The 27,757-nt window shown below is 40.1% G+C and overlaps 1 protein-coding gene across 2 annotated transcripts in view; it reads right to left on the bottom strand.

Moving 5' to 3' along the window:
• Nucleotides 1-16,904, bottom strand: part of gfpt2.L (glutamine-fructose-6-phosphate transaminase 2 L homeolog) — a 33,169-nt gene extending 16,265 nt beyond the window's left edge. Inside the window, exons 1-7 of one of the 2 annotated variants that reach the window (XM_041584956.1) lie at nucleotides 16,749-16,904; nucleotides 8,117-8,224; nucleotides 5,764-5,871; nucleotides 2,306-2,431; nucleotides 1,955-2,013; nucleotides 577-711; nucleotides 28-89 (exon numbers count right to left, since the gene is read on the bottom strand). In XM_041584956.1, the coding sequence (XP_041440890.1) occupies nucleotides 28-89; nucleotides 577-711; nucleotides 1,955-2,013; nucleotides 2,306-2,431; nucleotides 5,764-5,871; nucleotides 8,117-8,224; nucleotides 16,749-16,755 (605 nt within the window). In that variant the 5' untranslated portion in view covers nucleotides 16,756-16,904. 2 annotated transcript variants of the gene reach the window in all.
• Nucleotides 16,905-27,757: the final 10,853 nt, after the last annotated feature.

The following is a 27,757-nucleotide window of genomic DNA, read 5'->3' as shown; positions in this document are numbered from 1 at the left end:
TGAATAAAGAAAAACAAAAAGAGTTACCTGGTCCCCACAGCCTGTCCTGGGAAATAAACACTTTTAAATACAAGGGCAAACGCCCCTTCCTATGAGAGGAAACACAAGGAAGTGAAGAGTTACTAAATTTATGGTGCCTGCAGATGTGCCACCCTCTATTTCTGCTTGAAAAATTACACTTTATCCCAATTAAGCTTCACACCATTTAATTTAGGAATGCACTGAAACCAAAACAAACAAATCTTGACAGTACCCTAATGTGAAACCTTGGCTACCTCCCAAAACCTGTAAAACTTGGCTTCTACAGATTATACATCACTTTAACGCTTCGGCATGGACTAAATTCAAATGTGTGAATAGAAGTGTGTGTGTCTGTATTAACTGGACATTATACTTCCAAATAATGCACAGTTTAACACTCTCACAACTGGTAAAACAACCACAATAGAACATTGCTCTAAGCAACATTACCCTACAGTACAAATCTGCACATCTCAGACACAAAGTCAGTATAAGGCAATCAAAACTTCTCACTAGAATATGTTTACTTACTAAATATGTAAGGGAATCACTTACCAGCTGCTGTATTACACGCTCTACCAGGGTGGTGAAGCTGATTTCATCACATTCCCGGTTGTCATACATGTATTTCACCAGCTTGGCAATGGTTTCTGTGTCTGTTTCAGACTCAAATTCATAGCCTTTGCTCTCCTGGGATGAAGCAGAAACATTAAAAGTTTGCAAGCTGGACATTAAAGGGGTAGTTCAGCTTTAAGGTAACTTTTAGTATGTTATCAATGGACAATTCTGCAACTTTTCAATTGGTTTTCATTATTTTTTTTTTTTATAGTTTTATAATTATTTGCCCTTTTCTTCTGACGCTTTCCAGCTTTCAAATGGGCATTGCTAACCCCTTCTAAAACACAAATGCTTTGTAAGGTTACAAATGTATTGTTATTGCTACTTTATATTTTTATCTTTCTATTCAGGCCTCTCCTATTCATATCTAGTGTTTTATTCAAATCAATGCATGGTTGCAAGGGTAATTTGGATCCTAGCTACCAGATTTCTTAAAATGCATATTGAAGAGCATCTTAATAAAAAGCTAAATTACTCAAAAACCTTAAACAATAAAAAATGACAACCAATTGCAAATTGTTTCAGACTATTACTCTCTACATCATACTAAAAATTGCCTCAAAAGGTGAACAACCCATTTAATATAAAGCTAATTTAAAGTAACAGACTGTATCAATCAGACTGTAAATATATAAATGCTGAGGTAACCTTGCATTTCCTGGGAAATGTGACCTTTAAAGGAGAAGGAAAGTCTGTTTGCACTTGGGGGTGCCAAATGTTAGGCACCCCAAGTGAATGTATTGACTAACCTGAAACCCCAGGCCGGTGCTCCTATCAGCAGAAAACCACACCAGCCCGGGGTTATACTAGTGAGCACCATGGAGCGATCCTCTTCCAGCTTCCTCTTTATTCTAAAAAAGTCGGCTATTTCGTTCTACTGCGCATGCGTTTGCCCAGGGAAATTTGAAGAAAGAAAACACCAGAAGAGGATCGCTCCGTGGCGATCGCTAGAAAAACCCCGGATGGGTGCAGTTTTCTGCCGATAGGAGCACCAGCCCTGGGTTTCAGGTAAGTCAATACAATTACTTGGGGGTGCCTAACATTTGGCACCCCCAAGTGCAAACAGACTTTCCTTCTCCTTTAAATAATAGGATATTTAAAAACAGTCTGCATTGTAAAACATTTGTCCAGCTGAGACATTCTCCAGTGCCGTAGGTCAGATATATAGGCAGCCTCTATTCAGCACTGGAAGGCATAAAGACTGCATAATCAACCCTTAAAACCTGTAGGTTCTGTGTATAGTCTCTACTTAGCAACAATGCACTGCTTGGTAGTATCAACCAAATCATGACTTCCAGAAATAAAAAAAACTCACCAAAAACTTCTTCAGGTCTTTGTAGTTGGTAATGATGCCATTGTGAATTACAATGAACTCTAGAATGGGGACAAATGAGATGTCATCAAATCATAAGACTAAAAAAAATGTCCTTTTCTCACATAAATCACAATGTCTAGAATAGAAAAATGAAGATGTTGTTGAAGTAAAGTAAAAGCTTATATGTAACTTACTGGTCAGCACAATTTGACCCACTATTCAGGTGAGATATCCCAGCTCCCTAAAGCACCCAATTAAAGTTAAGCATTGTGTTTTATACCAGCTGTAAGGTAAATGTTGTGTATAAAGCACCTACAGTCTACAAGTTGGTAAGGCTTCTGATCAACCTACCATTATTCTTGTCAGAGCGCTGTGGATGGCTGTTTGTGGGACTTGGCTCTCCGTGTGTGGCCCACCGAGTGTGTGCAATACCCAAATGAATCTCAAATTCAATGTCAAGGTCCGTGTCTATAAGCTCTATAAATACAATACAAAAAACAATTAGGAATGGTATTCAATCTATATACACAACCTGCAGCTAATAATGGAGATATATTTGCAGTATAATATATACAATGAAAAAAAATCTGCGCAGAGAATTAATATAATATATAATGACAACAGGTTAAAAAAAAAAAAAAAAATCCCAGAGCAGTTTCTGGCACCAAAGGGATATATCAGAACTCTCCCACCCCTTTCCTTCAAACCTGCCAGCCCAGTTTTTGAGCAAGACAGGCGGATATGGGTACCTTTGAACAATGCCCAATATTATTATGAAACGTTTGTTCTTGCCCAATATTTACTCTTAGTAATACATTACATGTTTAGCCACCAGTTTTATACATGTTGTTACTCGTGTTCTTCTTGTACTGTGCCAAAAATCTCACAATCTGAAAACCAGATACTGGCACTAATCAAACAGGCGATCCTTTTGGAACTGGGGTACCCCAGGATTATCACTGAGCTTCATACTCCCTGGAAACCAAAAGAGTTGGAAACCTTCATAGCTATTTATTGGGGATGTACCGAATGCAGGATTCGGTTGGGGATTCGGCATATATTTGGCATATACAAATTAGGGGAGGGGCTAGAAATTGCGTGACTTTTTGTCACAAAACAAATAAGTAAAAAATGTTTTCCTCTTTCCACCCCTAATTTGCATATGCAAATAAGGATTCAGAGTTTCGGCCGCATCCCTACTATTCAGTGCAGCCCTACTAATTATGGAAGAGAGAGAAGAAGGATGGAGCAGTCTCGTTGCTGTGCTCTATCTAGGAAAGTACTCTAGGACTAGACAGGGATGTGGGCATGCTGATAAGACATGTGAGACTTAAAATGTGATTGTAATAATTTAGAACAGGGGGTAAATATAAATGGACATGATCTGCAGCCGCAAACTGCTAATAAAGAGTCAACTATTTCTTTACAAGCTTGTGTCATCGTGCTGTACCATCATATTAACCAGAGAAGCAATACCGGTGCTCTCTCTTTCTGGGGGTGCTTGTAACAACTTATTGAAGGTATACTGTTCCTTTAAACATGTGCCAAGCAGAGATGCTAATATAACATTTTATGACATTCAAAAGGAGAAAAAGGTCATGAAAACAGAAGATTGTAATGTTTTTAGTAGGTGGTTAGTGAGCACTGGTGTCTGACCTATGTTCCTCCCACCATCTTGCTAGTGGGGGGGGGAGGCACATGCCAAGTATCATCTGATTTAAAACATATGGAGTTCAAAGGCCTCTGACATAAAGCTATTCTCTGGGAAATCTTGTGCAACCAAAGAGATATTCTGAGTGCCGTTATCTGACATTTGCTTGTTTTCTGACATAAATCAGCACTAAATGGCAAGTGAAGGGAAACCATAACATTTGATAAAGGGAAACAGGAAGCACAGATATAGCAGTACAAAAGACGGTATTGTGACTGGGGTTACGTTTCAGGCATATTCCCTGCCCCCCCTCCTCGCAACCAATCGGGCCCCCTGATAAAAAACAGAACTAAATAAAAAAAAAAAAAAGAACATTTTTGTATTCTTTTTTTTTATTCTGTTCCAATTGCCAGTATACAAATCAGGGATGTCCAATGTGTTTCCCCAGCTTCAACAGCCACGTCCCACCGGCTATCACCACGGCCATAAATCAGCTGGTATGAATGTTGTTTTGCTGAGGATGCTGGGAATGATTGAAGGATCAAAATCTGTTGTTTTTTTTATTAAATGAAATACAAAAATCAACATTTGTATTAAATCAATTAAAAGGTCTTTTCCAACAAAAATCTATTCCGTTGTGCAAGACTTTGGCAGTCAGGGAGCATTTTGGATAATTTTGGTGGAGGAGAATGTGAAGAAAAAAAGAAATTTTCCTTGAACTGTTTTTGTTGGAAAACAAAATTTTGGCAGCTTGCAGCTAATTGAGCAGTGTTTCACGTCATTCCAAGTAACTCAATAGAAACACTAAGGGCCTATTTCCATGAATGTTCCACGTATGCAGTCTGAAGGCATTTAGGTCTCCGATGGCTCAGAAACCTATAACCGGCTACATTCTCCTGCCGGCAAACAAAGCTGGGATTGTATATATGAATCATTACTGGCTGCTTTCTCGAAAAGCATATGTTGCAAAACAATGACTCTGTTCTGGGGCATAATGCAAAGAATGCAAAGAAAGTGGCTGTATAAACACGGTGATACCATCTTGAATGATTCACAGAGATATCTGGCAGAATGCTGGGCTGAAATAATGACATTTTTCGAAACCTCAATTTGTAGTTTTTGGGGTTTTATTATTATGAATTTAAACCTTTAAGTTAACTTTTAGTATGTTATAGACTGGCCAAGTCTAAGCAACTTTTCAATTGGTTTCATTATTTATTTTTTATATTTTTAATTATTTGCCTTCTTCTTTTGACTCTTTCCGTCTTTCAAATGGGGATCACTGACCCCATCTAAAAAACAAATGTTCTGTAAGGTTACACATTTATTGTTATTGCTACTTTTTATTACTCATCTTTCTATTTAGGCCCTCCCCATTCATATTCCAGGTTTTTATTATTCTCAGTGAATGGTTGCTATGGTAATTCAGACCCTAGCAACCAGACTACTGAAACTGCAAGCTGGAGAGCTGCTGAATAAAAAGCTAAATAACTCAAAAACCACAAATGAAAAAAAAAATGAGACCCAATTAATTGCAAATTGTCTTAGAATATCACTCTCTACCTCATATTAAAAGTTAATTTAAAGGTGAACAACCCTTTTACCTAAACAAGTCTTCACGCCCCAGTTTCTTAACCTTGCGTTGCAGATGCTCCTACACTACAACTCTCAGCATGTTTTTACCTTTATAATATGTGAGAGGAATCAGACTACTGCATCCTTGAAGCAATTGAACATCCTTATTTTTCTCCCTGCTTTATCACCTACTGATTATTCACATGTTTAAACACTAATTCTCTCTACTAAAAAGGAGGTAGTTGTAGAGGGAGAAGATAAGCATGAATGGGGAAGATACCCACAGAGGCTTGTTCAATGTATAGGTTTAACAATGTTACAGTTAGGTTGCTGGTATTTAGCAAGCACCAGAGACTGCAAATGCAACCCCATGCTAATAGATGGCCCTGCTTCTTTTGAAGCACAGTAACAATGTAGGTTCAGAGGATGACCACGTGTGATATAATCTTGTAGGCTACCAACCCACTCTCTAATCAGGATGGAGAGACTGTAGGAAGAGCCTAGTCTTAATTTCATATCAGCCCCTTCATTGTTCCTCCCTGAATCTCCTCCCATCCACACAAAGCAACTGCCAACCACGTACTGTTTATTTCTTCATCCAAAGCCTTAACTTTGCCCTTTTTCTTGATGAGTTGGATTTGGTTGGAGTTCTTTTCCCAGTTCTTTTCATTGCCACCATCAATACCCACACCTGGAAGATGAAGAAATAAGATACAGTATAAAACACCCTGAAAAAGGACCAGTGGGGAGTGATGCAGAAACGGTAGCAATCTGCACTATTTCCAGCTGAATATGGAAAATACAGAGGGAATAATTACCCTTGTCTAGCTATCTAAAAGATTTTGTTTAGCACTAGCCCCAAGGACAAAATGATTGTATTTCTATAAATATTCAGTAAAAAACTGATTTGCAAAAGTCATTCTGACCAGAAGTCTTATCTGCCCTGCTTCTCATCTCAGCAGCACTTAAATATAATCCATAAATGCCAATGCTGGTATGAAAACTGGTAGAATGTTTGCTTAGCTTTACCATTAAGCTGAATTCTTGTTTTGTGTAAATAAATTGTTAATCACCGGTTTGTCTATCATATCTACTGCCCCCCCTGTGAAGACACTGCAGAATGCTCTCATGAATGGCATGTTTGTTGTGTGTCAATTACAGGTATGGGACCTGTTACCCAGAATGGTCGGGAATTTGGGGTTTTCTGATAACGGATCTTTCTGTAATTTGTATCTTTATTAGGGATGCACCGAACCCCTGAATCATTCATGGAAGATTTGGCTAAAAAGTTTTCACTTCCTTGTTTTGTGACAAAAAGTCACATGATTTTAAGGATTCGGATTCGTTTTGGCCGAATCCTGGCCGCATACCGAACCAAATCCTGGATTTGGTTCATCCCTAATCTTTATAATTTAAGTTTACTTGAGAAATAAATCCAATAGGCTGGTTTTGCTTCCAATAAGGATTAATTGTATCTTAGTTTGGATCAAGTACAAGCTACTGTTTTATTATTACAGAGAAAAATGAAATCATATTTAAAATCTGGATTATTAGGATAAAATGGAGTCTGTGGGAGACTGCCTTTCTGTAATTTGGGGCTTTCTGAGATATATATATATATATATATATATATATATATATATATATATATATATATATATATATATATATATATATATATATATTTCTGAAATGTCCTCACCCATAGCGGTTAACCTTTAACTACCTTATAGAGAGCAGTTATCAATGCTGTTCACTTTCTTCTGTAATTAAACTCGTAGCCTGGGGGCAATAGTGACAATAGCAACCAGAAAATGAGAGGTTCCTTTACAAACAATGGTGCAAGATTGGTCTTGGGAAGTAAAACATAGCAACCAAATATACATACATTCACTTTCTGACTTAACTTAGGTTATAGGACCATAACTGAACCATAAGAAGTTAGACAGCTGTGGTCTGAGGGCACTATCTGTTTGTACAGCAATGGGATCTATTATCAGAACACAGGTTATCCAGAAAGCTTCAAATTACGGAAAGGCTGTCTCCCATAGACTCCATCCACAATTTTATACAGTAAATGATTTCCTTTTTCTCTAATAATAAAACAGTAGCTTGTACATGATCAGAACTTAAACTGGCAATAAACGCAAAGATTTGGTCATACGAATCTCCGTTTCGTACGATTTTCGTACATTTCCCGTCATTTTTCGTAAGATGACGATCGGTCATTCAGACGATCGGACAGGTTAGAAGATTTCTGTCGGCTGCTGATAATATCTCTGCATGTATTGCTGATCTGACGATATCAGTGGGAGACTGTCACCAGCTTTTGTCAGACATAACTTTCGTACGATTGCTGTCAGGAGCAGAACATCGTCTGTCTGATCTGTTCTTTTACTACTTTATTTGATCTGAATGGTTAGTGGCAGGTCTGGAGATGGCACCGAACGATCGTTTGTCCGATATGAAGGTAAATCTGCACGTCTATGGCCAGCTTGAAATATAATTAATCCTTAATTAATTTCATCTTTACATGATTTTCTAATAGACTTAAGGTATGAAGATCCAAATTACAGAAAGATTCATTATCCAGAAAACCCCAGGTCCCCGAGCATTCTGGATAACGGGTCCCATACCTGCATGTTCTCCCTATGTTGGAGTGGGTTCCACCAGGTACTGTGGTTTGCTCCCACATTCCAAAAACATACAGGCTGGTTAACGGTCTCCTTATTAAATTGGCCCTACCATGTGTGAATGTGACAGTAACTTTAGATAGTAAGCTCCACTGGGGCAGGGACTGATGTAAATAAGGTATAATTTCTGTAAAACGCCATGGAAATGTGTTGGAGGCTGAATAAATGTCAGTATTCTGCTTTTTTCCATATTAAGTGGATATAATGTACACATTTGACCAATTGTCTGCTCATTTATTTCACCTGCAGAGTCGTATCCTCTGTATTCCAGTCTCTGGAGGCCTTTGATGAGTGTTTCTAGGATCTCCCGCCTGGTGCGTGGCACGTGGTAGTTGAGGTATGCAAAGATTCCTGAAAGGAAAATACATACAATAATGTCAGTGATATGGGAGCTGGGCACAGACAGCACTTGGCACACTTACACATTAAAGGATCAGTAACACCAAAAGATAAAAGCTTTTAAAACAAATGACAATATAATGAACTGTTGCCCTGCACTGGTAAAGCTTGCGTATTTGCTTTAGAAACACAACTACAGTTAATAAAAACAAGCAGCTGTGTACTTATGGGGACAGCCATTCAAGCAAAAGATACACAGTAGATAACAGATAAGCTCTGAAGAATCCTCTTGCAAGCTACAGTCTGTTATCTGCGATGTATCCTGTGCCTTTTCTCCTTTTTGAGCATTCAATGGCTGCCCCCATGGCTACACAGCAGCTTGTTGATATAAACTATAGTAGAGTTTCTGAAGCAAACACACCAATAGTTCCAGTGCAGAGCAACAGCACATTATGTATTCATTCCTTTAAAACACTTTCATTTTTTGGTATTACTGTACCATTAAACATTGCTAGTAAACTCTGCTTGCCTTCTGCATTTCTATGTTGTGCCTATTGCTTAGTGTAATGCAGGGAGCACAAGCTCCTGTGTCAATGAAATACCTATTGCTAAGGAATGCAAGCTATAATAAGTATGGAGAATGGGGAGGCTGCTGCTAATGATAGTAAGGAAAGCTGTCCCAGTTTCCATGCCATTAAAAGAAAACAGCTACTATATTTATAGACACCATTTATCTTCCCACACACAGACTCTAATGCATAAAATCATGTGTTCCTGGGTGCAGAGAACAGATATGTATGATATTCTATAAAGAGTGCCTCAGCTGAGTCAGGGAAAAGGGCAGCTTCACTCACATAGAATATGCAGAGGATTTAATGCCTATAAGGCAAATAAACAAACAGCCCCGTTAGCCTGCAGTTCTTCCTAATCTGTTTTCCTCCAGCCTCCTTGCTGCAGAATTGCCCATAAATTACTAAATCCACAGTGCCCCTGGTGGCCATAAGCAGATGGTGCAGCTAAAATGTCTCTACCAACTGCCCACTTAGGATTAAAGGAACAGTAACACCAATAAATGAAAGTGTTTTAAAGTAATGGAAAAATAATGTACTGTTGTGCTACACTGGTAAAACTGGTATATTTGTTTCAGAAAGACCACCATAGTTTATATAAACAAGCTGCTGTGTAGCCATGGGGGCAGCCATTCACAACTGAAAACTGAGAAAAGGCTCAGGATACACAGCAGATAACAGATAAGCTCTGTAGCATACAATGGGATTCTTCATAACGTATGTTATCTACTGGGCATCCTGTGCTTGAATAGCAGCCCCCATGGCTACACAGCAGCTTGTTTATATAAACTAGAGTCCTGCAGCGGGTCAGGTACCCGCGGGGTACATGCAAAAGCCTGCAGGTTGCAGGTAGAAGTTTCGGGAGCAGGCATAGACCAGGGTCGGTGGTTATCCGGGTTTGCGGGACACGGGTCTTCTCAATAGCTAGTTTTACTCCTTTTCTTCTGATCACACCTAATTCTAATGATATCACTTCCGGTTTATAATGATAGCACTTTTTCTTGATGGTCACGGATCAGGTTGCGGATAAGGTACTTGCGGGTCGGGTAGCGGGTAAGTATATGGGCTGGGTTCGGGTTTAACAAATTGGTTCCGTGCAGGACTCTAATATAAACTAAAGTAGTGTTAAAAAGTAAACACAACAGTTTTACCAGTGCATTGCAACACTACATTATATTGTCATTTCTTTAAAACACTTTAATTTTTTGGTGTTACTGTTGCTTTAATTGGACAAGGTTTCCCCTGCCAGCTGAACTGTAACCCAATCTACAATCTACACACAAGAGTACAATGTATTGGAAAAAATGTCCACATAAACATTTACACACACACACTGCAACATATTACACATGGCCTCTGATGCACGACATAAAATCAAATGAAGAACTGCCACAAAAAGTAGAAGAAAGATTTAGGGGCAGTTGTGAAGGTGCGAGTGGCGGTTCTTGCTGGTAAATCGTTGGGGGGGTTGGAAGGCAAAGAGGAGCCTCTCAGCACAGGTGGGAGATGTGCCAGGGTAACACTGGCAGCTTTCATGTTCAAGACTGAAACCCTATTCAGAAGGAAACACCGGGCCCCACATTCAGAAAACACAGTCCCTTTCATCATGCAGGAGGAGGGAGACGTTCTCTTTCCACAATGGGCCATTTCAAAGCTCTCGTATCTATACACCTCCAGCACCGCCAACATTCTGATTATTTACCAATCCTGTGCCAGGGACCAATACGGACTCCTACGTGTAACTCTGCCCACAATTGTATCAATCATTTGCAGGAGGTGTAGGTGAATGGGAAAAGCTACACAAGCAGTATCATGTTAGCAGGGCTAGGAGCTGAGCTATTACCAACCTCTTTAGATTTACTGCATGGCTGCCCATAAACAATGCAGTCTGCAGCAAGCATCAAACTGTAAGGGGTGGTTCACTTTTCAGTTAACTTTTAGTATGTTATAGAACGGCCAATTCTAAGCAATTTTTCAATTGCCCATCACTGTTTATTTTTTTTATAGTATTTTTATTATTTGCCTTTTTCTTTTGACTCTTTCCACTTTTCAAACAAGGGTCACCGACCCTACCTAAAAAACAAATGCTCTGTAAAGCTACAAATGTTTTGTTTTAGCTACTTTTTTCTTTGTCTTTCTATACAGGCTCTCTCCTGTTCATATACCAGTCTCTTATTTAAATCACTGCATGGTTGCTAGGGTAATTTGCACCCTAGCAACCAGATTGATGAAACTGCAAACCAGAGAGCTGCTGAATAAAAAGCTAAATAACTCAAAAACCATGCATAATAAAAAATGAAGACCAATTGCAAATTGTCTCAGGATATCACTTTTTACATGCATGTCTATATTAGTGAGCTCATATCAGAGACACAACCTTTGTGATCACACACAGACACGCACCTAGGCAAATCAATTGTAGGCTGTGTATAATAAAGATGTGTGTGTGTGTATAAAATAGGGATGCACCGAATCCAGGATTCGGTTCGGGATTCTGCCTTTTTCAGCAGGATTCAGATTTGGCTGAATCCTTCTGCCTGGCCAAACCAAATCCGAATTTGCAAATGCAAATTACGGTTGGGGAGGGAAGTAAATAAGGAAGTAAAAAGTTTTCCCATCCCTAATTTGCATACGCAAATTAGGATTCGGGGGTTCGGTTTTTCGCCCAAATCTTTTGCAAAGGATTCAGCCAAATCCAAAATAGTGGATTCGGTGCATCTCTAATATACACTGATATAAAAGGTCTCCAGTGTAGAAGGAGGTGCACCTGACACACACCTAGTAGGTGAATGCACTGCAGGAATTTCTATTACACACAAAAGTAAGTTTTGCCTGGGGACAGAAACAGGTGCGTCAGGTTTATGAATGGCAGAGTTCCCAATAGAGTGCGCTGATTCATCTCTATGGAGCCGGGGGGGACAGGTTCAGTCCCTCCTTCCGCTGAGACTTCAAACGCACCTACGATTAGACACTGTCACTATGTCACGTTATGGCCGATTAAAGGGCTAGTAGCCTTATTTAAAGGAACAGTAACATCAACAAATAAAAGTGTTTTAAAGTAATAATAATATAATGCAGTGTTGCCCTGCACTGGTAAACCTGCTGTGTTTGCTTCAGAAACACTACTATAATTCATATAAACAAGCTGCTGTGTAGCAATGGCGGAAATTGAAAAAAAGCTATATGGCACAGGTTAAATCATGGATAACAGATAACACCATTATGTTCTACAGAGCTTATCTGCTGTGTAACCTGAGCCTTTTCTCCTTTGAATGGCTGCCCCCATTGCTACACAGCAGCTTATTTATATAAACAATAATAGTGTTTCTTAAGCAAACAACAGTTTTACCAGTGCAGGGTAAACACTTTCATTTTTCAATGTTACTGTTACTTTTAAAGGTTCACTTACCCCTCACTCAATGCTGTGCACTTGCTTGGATGTGACTATGTATTTATAGCACTTTTATCTATCCAGTGCTTTACATTTTTTACAACACACGCCACATATGGGGCTGACTTAGCATCTAAGGAGCACTGAGTTCAGAGGAGCCCTACATACCTACATCATAACCCCCACCAACAAATGAATCAGCACACACAATATAGGTAAATATTTCCTAAGTTCAGAAGTCGCTCACTACAACAACCCACGTCAGCTGTAAGACACATGAAGATTATTGAAGCCTAAATATCACCCTGTGCTGTAAGGGAGAGGCGCTGCTCAGAGAGTATATCTATATCTTGTCCTGCCCGGGAGCAAAGTATCAGCGATTATTTCATTTTAGCAACCAGCCCCAAACAATACACAGACTGACTGAATCAGCACAGATTGGGCAGATGCTATAAATACTCAGTGTTTGAGATTGGGAACAGGGAAGGGCAATCTGCAGCATTCCACATGCGCTGATGTGAAAAGAATTTATATGGGCACCTTGTCACTGGGCACCATAAAGACTTCATAGACAAGGGAATGAGTTAAAGCCATTCTATCCACTACTACAAGATACAATGGGGTCTGTTAACCCATGCGTTCCCGTGCAGCAGTAAGCATTAAAAAAAAAAAGCCATTTCAAGGTGAAATGCCCTAACCCAGATATGGGATCTGGAAGGCCATTATCCAGAAAGCTCTGAATAATGGGAAGGCCGTCTCCCACAGACTCCGCTGTAATCGTATCATTTCAAATGCTTACTGGAAGCAGATCAATCCTATTGAGTTTAATCATCGTCTAAATGATTTTTTTTAGTAGACTTAAGGTATGGTAATCCAAATTAAGGAAAGATCCCTTATCCAGATTGCAAACTGGAGAGCTGCTGAATAAAAAGCTAAATTACTCAAAAACCACAAATAATAAAAAATGAAAACCAACTGCAAATGTTCTCAGAATATTACTCTCTACATCATACTGAAAGTTCATTTAAAGGTAAAAAAAAACCCTTTAAGCTTTAAATTCCCCCAACAAAAGGACATATACTCACGAATCATATAGCCGTGTCTGTATAATAAATACTCACATCTCAGACAGACAGAATTCTGGCTGCACCTACAGTGCATTATTAGATCAGGCCCTTGCTTTCATTTTCCAAAAAAAAATGTAGTGGACAGTTCAATACAATTGCAGACTGGTTTTCACGTGTGCAATTTATCACCTATGTTCATAAATCAGCCTCCATGAGTGAGGCAACTAAACCAAAATTCTGATGTCCAATTGGTCAGTTTAAAAAACCTGGAACCGTCCTTGGAAATGAGCGACGGTTGGCAGCTAAGCACATGTTGCAGAACTTCAACTTCCAACAAGACTGATTAAAGCTAATTGCTGATTGGCTATTACATGTTACTGAACCAGTGAAAAAACACAAGTAAGTCATTTATTCAATCTATAGGGTCTATTTATCATGCTGTGTAAAAAAATTGGAGGAAAATATACGGTAACTGGCAATGTTGCCCATAGCAACCAATCAGCAATTAGACTTCTACTGTCATCTACAAGTTAAGGTGGCCATTCACGGGCAGATTAAAGCTGCCAATATCGGTTCTTTAGACGGATTCGGCAGCTTATCTGGCCATGTGTAGGGGCTCCTGACGGGTCCTATAGATCGATATCAGGCGCCAAAAATCGGGCAGATATCAATCGGTCAAGTTTGATTTTTTTGTACAATCCAGGACCGCATCGGCTAGTTGATGCGGTCCTGCGACCCATCAGAGCCCATTCGTAGTATTGTAATCCGATCGTTCGGCCCCAGCAGATCTTATAGTGTATGGCCACCTTTAGAAAACAAAAGCAAAGATCTGATTGGTTGCTATGGGCAACATCGCTGGTGAAATTTTCCTCCAATTTTTACATAGCATGATTAATGGACCCCATGCGTGTTATCCGAAATACAACATTCCCATTAGATCCCCTACAAAAATGCCTGGAGTTGATCATTATCAGCCTAATGACAAAGGGTTAGTTGACTTCTCTGATGACGGAAACAATTAATATTTATTATAAAAAGACACTCATTGAACTAAGGATGCACCGAATGAGCTTTTTGGTGTCAGTACTTGACTGAATGAAATAACAAGGGGTGTCCTCCTGTATTAAATACACTGGGCAGAGTTGCACTATAGCCAAACAATATCAGACTTTAGAGGCAGGTAATGCCTGTTCTGCTAGACACTGAGAGACAATTAACTCATTTCATGCTGGACTTGTAAAACAAGTTAATCCATTCTCTTTATCTTGATAAATACCCGAGGAGACTTTAGAACTTAAGCGCTAATTATGCAAATGGTTGTGTTTATGTACGTAACAGAGGTGCTAACAGGCTTTGCCTCGTGCCGTCTGGATATCTCTACCCTTATATACAACTCTGAACTGGCAATACATTACCACTAATGAAATGCAATGGCATAACAATACAAAGATCGGCACCAAATGAACTTTAAAGGCAAAGATGCTTGCTTTAAATAGTAAGCCTGGCAGCTTCAGACGGAGGGCCCATTTATTCTGATCAAGTCTACACTGTACTTTCCATTTTACAATAGTTCTACAATATATATCATGTAGTAGGTTATACATGCAATAATACTTTTTTCTTCTACTAAAAAGTGATGGTGTTGCAGGCCTGATTTAGTTAATTTAAATAAAATTATGGTTTTAAAATAACCTATTTAAATGTTCCCAGTGTGCACTCATTTTCCCTTGGAAAACTATTGATACTGTCTATTTGAGTAGCACCTGGGTATTTTGCTTCGTTCAGTGGTGTGCGGAAATTACAAGTATTTTTATATATATATATATATATATATATATATATATATATATATATATATATATATATATAAAGTCCAAATGTACCTGCACTCTTATTCCATTATTCGATGTTGGGTGCTTGATCAAAGAAGTATTATGTTAAATTCAAAAATGGACCAGCACTCCAATAATCTTCAAACAAATGTGTTTATTGAGTCATCACTCGTGTAACCAATGTTTCGGCCCTCATTGGGGCCTTTATCAAGGATACAGGCCCCAATGAGGGCCGAAACGTTGCTTACACGAGTGACGACTCAAACACATTTGACTATTGATATATATACATATATATATAAAATCATTGCCATTATTCATTAGCTATCTAGGGTATATATGCCTGCAATGCCATGGCTAAAAAGTGGGAACATCAGATAGGCATCAGGGACCCCCAAACTGCAAAACAATTTACATCAGCCGGGACTCCCCACAGAGCCTCATAAATTACTGGGGAACTCCCCCCAGGAGCAGCCGTGATGTCTGCTACCCCTACTGTTGCACTTTTGTCTCGGTACAAACAAAACCTTGTTTTCATTACATTGGCTCTGAATCTAAGTGAAATGGCAAACAAAGCAAGTGACATTTGAAAACAAATCTACCAACAGGAAAACTCAAAATGTAAAGGGAGAAAATTTAAGGGGAAAAAAAAAGCTATTTTTAGGACACCTTCCTGGGCTATGAAATATTAACAGTGCACATAAAAAAGGCAATGACCGTTTATATACAGTTTACAATATCATGTGGGTGTGGAGAGATTAAGCTGAAACACAGTGGTGCCTGCTGAACTACATTCTGTGCCCAGGAAGGTCTCATCACTGCTCCAGGACAAAGAAAGTATTGGATCACACTGCACTTCTGTGTGAGTATTGGCACTAATCCTGTGCCAGTCTAATGGGACACGTTACTCAGAGACCAACCTAGACAATATCACTTTAGTAATATAATCCTCTCCCGTTTAGTCTCTTTAGACTGCTTGTGTCTGTGGAATAAACCCAGGAATGGACAGAAGTAGGACTGGGGGAAGCAAGAGCAGACAGATAAAGAGGACAGAAGTGAAAAGACTTCCAGCCGCTGTCCCTTGTTGTCTTTGTGTAACAGAGGATGCTGGGGGTCAGAGATCAACAGCTGGAGGGCCCCACATTGGGCATTAATACACTCTTGTTCTGAGACTGGCATGGCAGCGGGTTAGCGACACAAAAAATACTTGGCATTATAAATAAACAGAAGCCAAAATATAATAAGAAGAATATAATAATAAGAAGAATTGGCCAAGCAGCAGATGGGTCACATAGTCTATTGTGTATGGGCAGAGGAGACATATGTATGAGTATGGCATCAGAGAGATGGCAGCTACATGAGACAAACCCAACTACTGGATTTTTTCCCAGGAAGTCCTCATAGGAGTAAATGCGGCTAAAGGTCAGGTGTGAGATTGGCCGTCTCCAGGGAAACCCAGATGCCACTTGCTAAGGGACAACAGCTGGCAGTTAGGGAAGAAGAGGAGACACTCGCTGAGGGGATGGAAACACTGCTGTCACTCACAGGGAGGTACCACTCGGACTGGCACTGAATGGCAATGCCCCTAGAGGGACCTCGGGTGTCGCAGGAGATGTCAGTGCATGCGGGGAGAGGAGACACTCAGTAGAAGGTCAGTGGGAAGAATGACATACTCACCGCACATCTTGCCGTCTGTATATATTATATATAATTATATTTATGTGTGTGTATAAATGTCTGAATGGGACCGCTCTCACTGTGCCACACACACTGCCCAAGCTGCCTCACCTACCCTACATAAGGACCATCACCGGCCCGTGACGTCACTCTGCCCGCCCCTCGCTCTTTCCATTGGCCAGCTTCTCAGCCGTCACCAGCTGCGAGCAGTCCCATTGGGCACTCCCCTTCTCCTCCTGCGCCCCTATAGGTTCTTAATGGCTGGGACGGAGGGAGGCGGTGCGTGCTGCTGGCAGCAGTGACGTGGCCGGATCCACCAGGATAGCGGTGACTTCGCAGCGTGGGCGGGGCCTCAGAGCTCCAGGCGGAGGGGGCGTCCCCTGCCTTTCATTAACCCCTTTCGGCCCAGCAGTTCCTAATGATCAGTGTAATGTAGAAAGGTGAATCTCAATTTAGCCTTTTTTCTATGTACGTGACTGTCAGTGTGTATATCTATGCCTCTGTCTGTCTGTATCTATTTATGTATCTCCAGGTGTTTATCATCTCTGTGTTCTTCTATTTAGAGGGTGGCGCCTTTAAATTAACCTTTAGTTCCATTTGGACGCTGATATTCTGAGGCATTTTTTTTTTTATTATTTAGCATTTTGTTCTTCAGCTCTTCAGTTTGGAAGTTGTGCAGCTGGTTGCTAGGGTCCAATTTATCTTAGCAACCAGGCAGTAGTTCGAATGAAATACTGGAATATGAATAAGCGAAGAACTGAATAGGAAAATTAATAAAAACTAACAATAACAGAGGACTCTGTGGTCATTGGAAAGAGGCAAGAGATTGAAAGCCTGAGTGAGAGTCTGAAATGAAAGAAAAGAAAAGCAATAATCAGGGGCAGAACTAGGGGAAGTCAGAAGAGGCCGGTGCCTCATAAACAGCCTACCCCTTGTCTGCCACTGAACAAGGTTAAGTGGGTGCTGACAAGGCTGTTGTAAGCTCATTTAAAAAATCTCAGCTGTCAATCAAATATTGTCTGCCCCTCCTCTATGCCTTAGGCATAGAGGCGGGGAAGAGAATTATTTTTACTTTCCATTTAACACTTCCTAGATGTCACTGCTCTCCCCACATTCCCCTGTTCTCTTTACCATTTAATTGTGTAGCCAGGACATGGGGATGGACATCAGGTCCCCCATTCTGGTGCACAAACAAGATTCTGAGATGATGCAAGACTTGCCTTAATAACAGTGTCCACAAAATGGCTCCTGCCTGCTTGTTATAATTATGAATTCCCAGACTGAAGGAAACACGATTCAAATAATTTATACAGTGTAATTAAAGTTAATTTTGCTTTACTAATGTGATAAAATAGGATTTTGAATAATATTTTTGGGTGATGGGTCCCTTTTAAGTCGTCAGCTTATTGCCCAGTATATGGGGCCTCCGACAGACTTTCCCCGATCGCTAACTGGCCGAAAGTTGGCTAGATGTCGATCAGTCGGGCTTAAAAATCGGTTTGTTCATGTGGTCCTGGATCCAACCACCCGTTTTCTCTTCGTTATGATCCGATCATTGGACCCTAGGGCCCACAGTCAGATCAGCCCCATATCGCCCACCTCAAGGTGGGCATATCGGGGAGAAATCTGCTCGTTTGGCAACCTCGCCAAACGAGCGGATCTCCATATGTATGGTCAGCTTAAAAGTAATTTCAAGGTAAACAACATAAAAAAAGAAAGATCTGGCTAAATGTCTTAGAATATCATTGAGTGCAACTTACTAAAAGGAACAGTAACAGCAAAAAAAGCAATGTGGTTTAAAGGAATGACAATATAGTGTACTGTTGCCCTGCACTGGTAAAATAGGTGTGTTTGCTTCAGAAACACAATTATAGTTTATGTAAAGAAGCTGCTATGTAGCCATGGGGACAGACATTCAAATACAGTATAAACAATAGATAACAGATACATTCTGATGAATCCCATTGTATACTACAGAGCTTATCTGTTATCTGCTGTGTATTCTTTTCTTCTTTTGAATGGCTGCCCCCATGGCTAAACAGCTTGTTTATATTAACTATAGTAGAGTTTCTGAAGCAAACACACCGGTTTTGCCAGCGCAGAGCAACAAGGCATTATATTTTCATTACTGTAATACACTTAATTTATTTGGTGTTACTGTTCCTTTAAAGTCCATTATATTTACTTTAAAGAAAATGATATTGTCATAAATGCCAGGTTGGTGCATTACACAAGATTTAGTATAATTATTGTACTTTATATATAGTGTCAATGTATTACAGAGTATGTTCAATCATTCCCAATCTGTCCATGCACCAGTGGAGCTTAGGCAGGCAGCAGATATATGGGAGAAGCCCTTGGTTAACTACATATAAATAAAATGATAATAAAAAATAATTCCCCCCAGCCAGAGTCTAAATCTGTGGCAGAGCTGAGGGGCTTACCCATGTTCTGTGACTGGTGCTTGTGCAGACTGTCCTGTGCATACACTGAGCTGTGAGCGTTGGTGGCAGACAGAGGTCCGGTGCGTAGGGAAGCTTGGGACCTAAATACAGCCCTGGGTATATCATCTTATTGTTGGAGATGGACATGACGTTCTCACATCAGGGCGAAGTTCTACAGAGATCAATAAGCGACCAATATGTTTGACTGTTAATGCAATCAGTGGGCATAGTGCACCACACCCAGCCTATATGATATCATGGGTCATGCATGTACATATTACAGGTCATAGAAGAGTTTTGTGAACATATAAAGGTAAAGCTCTGCAGCAAGCAAAGTGAGTTTATATGGGGCATGAAAACCCTAGGTAATAGAGTAAAGCACAGAGCAGGTATTGGACCTGTTTTACAGAATGCTTGGGACCTGGGGTTTTCTGGATAAGAGATCTTTCCCTAATTTGGCTCTCCATATATTAAGGGGCACATTTACTTAGCTAGAGTGAAGGATTAGAATAAAAAATACTTCGAATTTCGACGTTTTTTTTGGCTACTTCGACCATCGAATTGGCTACTTCGACCTTCGACTACGACTTCGAATCGAACAATTCCAACTAAAAATCATTCGACTATTCGACCATTCGATAGTCTAAGTACTGTCTCTTTAAAAAAAACTTCGACTACCTACTTCGCCACCTAAAACCTACTGAGCACCAATGTTAGCCTATGGGGACCTTCCGCATAAGCTTTCTAAGCTTTTTTTGATCGAAGGAAAATCCTTCAATCAATGGATTAAAATCATTCGAATCGTTCGTTTCGAAGGATTTAATCGTTCGATCGAACGATTTTTCCTTAGATCGTTCAATTGAAGCATTTGCAGTAAATCCTTCGACTTCGATATTTGAAGTCAAAAGATTTTACTTAGAGGGTCGAATATCGAGGGTTAATTAACCCTTGATATTCGACCAATAGTAAATGTGCCCCTTAGTCTACTAAAAAAAAAGGGAAACATTAATTAAGCCCAATAGGCTGATTTTGCCTCCAATAAGGATTAATTATATCTAAGTTTGGATCAAGTACACAATACTGTTTTATTATTAGAGAAAAAGCATTTTTGAAAATGTGAATTATTTGATTAAAATAGAGTCTATGAGAGATGGCCTTCCCATAATTCCGAGCTTTCTGGATAGCAGGTTTCTGAATAAGGGACTCCTGTACCTGTACTACCGTTTCCAGGTTCTATTGCGTTTTCATGTAATGCCAGCAGTGATCCTAGTCCTCTTCCCAAAAAATGTGAAAAAGTGTAGCATTCTCTGGGTTTTCTATAACGTTTGTGGGTTTCCCCCTTGAAAAAGGGCTTTGCCAAGAGCATGTTCAGTACACTCCCCACAATAAATAATGTTGCAGTTGAGCTACTGCTGTGGTTCTCCCTTATTTTAATAGTTCTGTTCTGTTCTGTTTCTTGCTAATGTTTGGTGCAAGGTACGTGGGGGAAGCCAAATCATAAAAGAAAGATAGGAAAGAGTAATTGTTTGACTGTGATGGGGTCAGGGAATAGTTAGTTGTTACATTTATTGCAAGAGATAAGCAGGATAATCCAGGGAGGCTGCTAATTGTACAGGGCTGGTATGGTGAGGGCCTCAGAAAGAATTTGCATTACGCAGGTCTTGGGTCAGTGACACACACAATGCTGATTTGCTCCCGTCCATCCCCACTGTCTGCATACATGGGGCAAATTTCAGAGCACAAGTGAATAGCCATATCAGTTTTATGTGTCTGTGTTATCCTCTGCAGTCTGTGTGTATCTACGGAGCACAGCCAGGAGAAGCATGTAAGTAACGAGGATAAATCTGGGGTACCCAACAACTTGGTGCCCCCCCCAGCGATTATACCTTTCCTTCTCCTTTAATAACACATAATTGCTATTGTTGTAATCCAGATGTCAAATCCAAACAGCACCTTTCTCATTCACTATAGACGATCTCTCCTTTTATCATACATTACAGGGGCGAGAAACCTGCAGCTCTCTACATGTTTTTGATGTACAACTTTTAACAACCTGCAGACAGACAGATAACTAACCATCAAAGAAGCCAGGATGTGTGTCGTCGGATCGGTGTGTTCGAAAGATTCACATAATTTAGGCTAAAAATGTTTGACAGTCACCATTGTCATCACCTTTGCTTTTTTCCTACATTTGTACAATGTGAATGAAGTAGTAATACAATCTAATGAAGTAACACTCCCCACAGATTACCCTTTTTAAAGAAATAGTCACTTTATATTATTTGTATGAATAAAGAAACCACACTGGTCTGAAAATCACCATCATTTCCACCTCCCGTTCCCTAGGGTCACATATTACAAATGAACTCTTATAACAAACATGTGTGTGTGTCTTCAGTATAAATATCCCTAGTGGGAAAAAGGCCCAGGTGATAAAGCAAGTGATTGATATATGCAGCATGGATCCATGTTATAGTGGAGCTTACTGGTCAGGGTGTTTGGAGGGATGTGGATGCTGGCTGCTTGTTCTGGCACAAGGCATAAATACTTTGCCTGCATCTAGTGATCGGCGATCCCCAACCAGTGGCTACATGTTATTCACCAACCCCTTGGATGTCGCTCCCAGTGGCTTCAAATCAGGCGCTTATTTTTGAATTCTATGCAAGTTTTGGTTGCATAAAAAACAGATGTTCTGCCAAACAGAGTCTCCTGTAGGCTGCCAGTCCACATAGGAGCTACCAAAAAACCAATCACAGCCTTATTTGGCACCCCAGGAACTTTTTTTATGTTTGTGCTGCTCCCCAACTCTTTTTGCATTTGAATGTGGCTCATGGGTAAAAAAAGGTTGGGGACCCATGGTCTTGGGCAGTGATCCCCAACCAGTGGCTCATGAGCAATATGTTTCTCCCCAACTCCTTGGATGTTGCTCCCAATGGCCTCAAAGCAGGTGTTTAATTTTAATTCCTTGTTTGGATTCAATTTTTGGCAGCATAAAACTAGGTGTTCTGACAAACAGAGTCTCCTGTAGTCTTCTAGTCAATACTAAATCGACAATTACAGTCCTTATTTGACACCCCCTGGAACATTTTCATGCCTGTGTTGCTTATCAACTCATTTTAAATGTAAATGTCGCTCACATGTAAGGTTGGGGCACGGGTGCTTCACCAATGAGGCGAGTTGAGGCTGTCGCCTCAGGCGGCAGTGCCCCACTAGGTACCAAGGGCGGCAAAAATGCTGCTCCTGGTACTTTAAGAGCGAATTTCCGGGGGAAGGGGGGCAGCAGCAACTGCTGCCTCAGGCGGCGGAGGGGCCAGGATCCCTCCTGGGTTGGGGACCCCTGGTCTAGGGGCTTTAAGAGACGCAGTTTTGCACCACTTAGTAATCCAGCACTTGTACTTATACCCATGGTACTTGAGCCTGTATATGTCATGCCAGAATACCAGGGAGCATCATAAGATACACAGAAATATCATTGTATCTTCCATACCATACTGCCATTAGTTATCTTGTCTCCCAGTGGTGAGGTCAGACACTTTTTTTGTTTTCCCTTGATCTCTATGTAATGAAGTCTGAATCGTGCTAATAAAGATAATGGGATTGCTGGGCCACGAGACACATGCTCCACCCCATGAGTTAGCTTTATCACACTGATTCAGTCCACACCGAGACCTTTGGAAAGGGGAGAAAATGTCATTATACCTTTGAATGCAAATGGCTGCAGACTATTTATAATCATATCTAGTATAGGTCAATCTAAAAACAATAGGATTTGCTGAGTAATCAATGAAGACGTTTCACTACTCATCCGAGCAGCTCCTTCAGTTCAATTGACTGGTGTGGGAAGATCTCGGCATATAAACTCTTCCACTAATCCAATCACAATGGCACATTGTAACTCTTCAAAGAGGCGACATCTGAAGAAATTCACAGAGGTGTAGATTCTGTGTAGTTACTGTGATAGGATTATCCAATGTGTCATGCAACTCCTAGAAAGAGTACAGTTTTACAATAATACAATGGATATGCTCATTTAAAGGGCACACTAAGGATAGCAGAGGCATTGGTATTTGCCAGCAGTCGTAGACCCTAATATTAGCTCCCAGTCCCAGGAATGCTGTTCCATGGAGATGTCTAGGCCATAAGCATTTAATTCTGAACTGATTGTTAGTTCTAAGCCAGGAAGACGTAGCAGTCAGAGAGAGATTTTAGGGGTGCATATAAAGATGTTTTATACTTCTTTATTTAGCTTGCACATAAACTCCACAGAGAAAAGAACAGGATATATTCTGCCAGGGCTTGAGAGGCCTGGGCAAGGCTATCCAGTGCTGGACTCCCCATGGAGTGTGTTTGTGTGCCAGGACCTGCCTTAAAGCACTGTGCCAACAAATTCACCATGTCTACCACAGCCCTTAAAGATCAATAGAACAAAGGGCCTATAAATCCAGATACAATTTAACATAATAAAATGATTCTAAACTCTTTTGGGCAGGGCTCTCTTTACCTCTTGTATTGGTCACAGGTGTTTTTTGTGTGTTTAATGTATACACCCATTAACTGTAAAACACTGAGGAATATATATTGTTTTATAAATATGTGTTGTTATTATTAATAACAATAATAATAATAATAATAATACAGGTATAGATCTATTATCTGGAAACCCATTATCCAGAAAGCACCAAATTAGACTAAATTTTATCCAAATAATCTAAATTTTTCATCAAATGTATTTCCTTTCTCTCTGTTATAATAAAACAGTACCTTCTATTTGTTCAAAACTAAGATATAATTAATCTTTTGTAGGGACCCATAGGGTTAATATGCCCCCTATGGTTTTAATTCCCTACACTTCCTGATCTCCCTAGTTGCTGGGCAGATGCCCATGTAGCTAGATGTATTTTGCCTATCCAAGCTATTGGCCAGGAGGCGCTGTGACCACATCCTGTCATACTTTGGGCTAGTGAGTGAGAAGGGGTGGATCTTTCTCTTGGGCTTTTGGTTGCTGACCCAGCTGGATGTTTCCAGGGTGCCTGGGTACAGCAAAGCCTAGTAAAGCCATTTTACCCCAGAGGGACCAGTACCTCTAGAGAGATAAGTCGGGGAGCAGGGACCCTGTGAATGAGGCTAGTGAGTGGCAGTAATGTATTTGTTATAGACTCTCTAGGAGAGTGAGACAGTGAGAGAAGAGAGAAAGAGCAGCTTTGTGCTCCATCAAGGAGGTGTAGCAGGGAGTAGCTTCCCAGGCTGTAAGATTTGCCTACAGTGAAGGGACACAGTGGATAGGGTGTCAGGCTTTAGGTTTAGGCTTTAGGTTCTCCTCCCTGACCCCTCCACTTGGTGAGATCCAGACCACGTGTGAGGTATTTCTGCCTGGAGGTGCTGTACTGTCTTGACTACTGTCTTGACTACATCCTCAGATCATGCACCTCCAAGTGCACGAAGACTTTCCTTCTCCTTTAAGGATAATTTAAATGCAAAAGCTACATATGCCTATTCTATATATATATGGTAATTTCGCCGGGTGCTAACCAAATTCAATATAAAGTCCAGAAATTAAAGGAAGCACTCACGGCATAAAGGTTGTTAGAAGTCCTTTACGGGTTTCGGTACCTCAAGGGACCGTCATCAGGATGTGATGACGGGCCCTTGAGGTACCGATGTCTATATGATTCGGAAAAGGACTTCTAACAACTTTTATGGAACTTTTTTTTGGAATATGAATAGGAGAGGCCTGCATAGAAAGTAATACAAAGTACCAGTAACAATGAATGTGTAGCCTTACAGAACATTTGTTTTTTGCGATGGAGTCAGTGACCCCCATTTGAAAGCTGGAAAGAGTCAGAAGAAGAAGGCAAATAATCAAAAACTATAAAAAAAAGAAAAAAAAAAAGAAAGAAATAATGAAGCCCCGTTGAAAAGTTGCTTAGAACTGGCCATTCTATAACATACTAAAAGTTAACTTAAAGGTGAACCATCCTTTTAATCATTAAATCGATATATCTATGTTTTTATATTTCTTGTACTAAACATGGCAAGCAGGGAAACTGAAGCTTCTCCATGTTTGGTCCTTGAGAGTACATAATTATATAACCAGTGCACAACCTTCTTCTCCCTAAATCCTTTGTTGTGACAGTTTTGTTAGCAGGACCCCATTATGCAGGGGGATTTTCTGTGTACTAGTAATCTTATTATCTACCTCACAAGGATAAAACATGGAGTCGTTTTAGAATCCCTGTTTGCCCTGCTCAGCATAAGATACAACAAAAACCATAATTCACCATCTTCATGATGAAAAAACAGGCAAAAAATATGTTCAGCACAAGCTGTATTCATTGTACTCATGTTAAATAAGGGGCTATCCTGACTCTCTTTAATATTGGGCAACAGGGAATTCATTTCACAACCTGAAGAATGTTGCCCAGTGTTTGCATGTGTGCCAAATAGCTGCGGCTAAAACACTGCTGGCACTAACTAGGTGCCTATATAAGGAAACATTGGACATGATACCTCAAAGAAAGCAGTTTATGCCCAAATAATACTGTGCTGTGATATATCAGTCCAACACAGACGTACAGGAAGAGATTTTATATATATATATATATATATATATATATATATATATATATATATATATATATAGTGAGAGAGAGATATATGATTGATAGATAGACAGACAGACAGACGGAAGGACGGGCGGACAGATATACAAGTGTATAGTCAAAGTATGAGAGAAGCAATATAGGAAGATTAGGACTTCTGGCAATTTATGAAGACTAGGGCCGTTGGGAGTTGGAAGAAATAAAATTCTTCCAACATGTGCAGCCCTGTGGATGAATTAAAACTCCCATAAGCCCACAACAGCTTTCTAAAGATTTGCTCCTAAAATGATTTTGCTTTCAGACCCAGTAAATTCTAACTATAAGCACAGTTGTAATATGCAGTAATACATCTAGCGGCAAATTCTCCAATAATTTTTACATACTTTTTAGCAGTATAATGATATTTAGTGCTCCATTAGTACAGGTATCTGGAAACCCTTATCCAGAAAGCTCTGAATTAAAGAAAAGCCATCTCCCATAGACTTCATTTTCCCCAAATAATCCATATTTTTTAAAATAATTTCCTTTTTTCTCTGTAATTATAAAACAGTAGCTTGTACTTGATCCCATGGAGCTATGAGAAACATTTTGGAAATGTAATATACTCCCAAATGAACTAAAAAAAATTAAGCGGCAGTGTGATAGATCTGTTCTAGGAAGGGGTTAAACGAGAAAAGTATACTGAAAATTCCTGACGTTACTGTTCTCTAAATGACACACATAGTTGCAGCAGGTCTTCATTTTGGAGATTATGCAAAAAATGGGAACAATGAGCTGTTTGTTATTCTCTAGGAAGGAGTAGGAGATGGGCAGATGCACTCCTGGCTGGAGAAATGTAGCCCTCCTGTTCTTGATCTCATCCTAACTGAACTGACTACCTGCTCTCCTATCTCCTATGTCTCTTCCTCACTATTAAAATAAATGTTGTTTAGAAAGCAAGGACCACAGTATTATTTAATGGCACAGATGTGTGCACGAAGAAAGGAATTTTATAATCAATCTCCAAAGATTTTTCCGGAGTCACTCTTATCTGCTTCCCACCCTCAGCCAGTCATTCCCAGTAACAACCTCTGATTTGCACCTTAATTTATGTTAACCACACCGAGGAACAATATATAGACTATATCCAAATATACTTTAGAAACAGGTAAGCCGTCGGAGCACAATCAGGGGTGTCGCTAGGGGTGTTATGCGGATGGACAGGGTGTAACAGGTGATTAGAGCTTGTTTAATGTTACAGTGCAACCCTTTTGAAATAGTTTAAGAAATTGCATACGTTTAAACTGGATTCACTGGTCACTGTGCCTACAGATGCAATAATTGCAGAACCTGTGCCCAACAGTGCTGCACTTTGCACCTTCCAGCTGAGTTTTTCAATTGAGCACAAGCTATATGACCATTGTTCCGGGTGAAAGTATCCTAAGGAGCTCTACTAGGACTTGTGCCTGGGACAATGGTAACTGAGGTCTATTTTTAGGCAATACTGTCCTAGAACTTACTCTGTAAGCAATACTTATTTCCTGACTCAATCCCCTCCCTTTTGGACCCCAAGCCACTCTGGCCCCCTCTGACCCCTGGAGCTGATTTATCATTGCCTAATATGGCTCTATAACATCAGGCATTTCCAATGTAACAGTTTGTCTGAATCTTTCCCCCCCTACATGCAGGTAGCCAGGATTCAGATGGGCGTTAGTGCTCAGAGCTGCTGCTGAACATCACTGAGCACTACCAACCATTAGTTGACTGCTCAAATAAAGTCAAGCACATTCTGATGAACTGACACAGGTATCAACTTTGATAAATATGTCGATGTTTTGAGAAATGGAGACAATATTGAACTGCTAAAAATCATTCATGCTTGCCCAGTTTGACATTGGATAAATCAGCCCCAAGCCTACTCCTGCTCTCTTAACTGCATGTAAGTCACAGATTCAGCTTTCTTTCCTCCTGGGATGGCCTACTTGTG

This window comes from Xenopus laevis, chromosome 3L (assembly GCF_017654675.1).
Source record: "Xenopus laevis strain J_2021 chromosome 3L, Xenopus_laevis_v10.1, whole genome shotgun sequence".
Lineage (NCBI taxonomy): Eukaryota > Metazoa > Chordata > Amphibia > Anura > Pipidae > Xenopus > Xenopus laevis.
The sequence above is the reverse complement of the archived record's forward strand: the minus strand, read 5'-3'. Positions and strand labels throughout refer to the sequence as shown.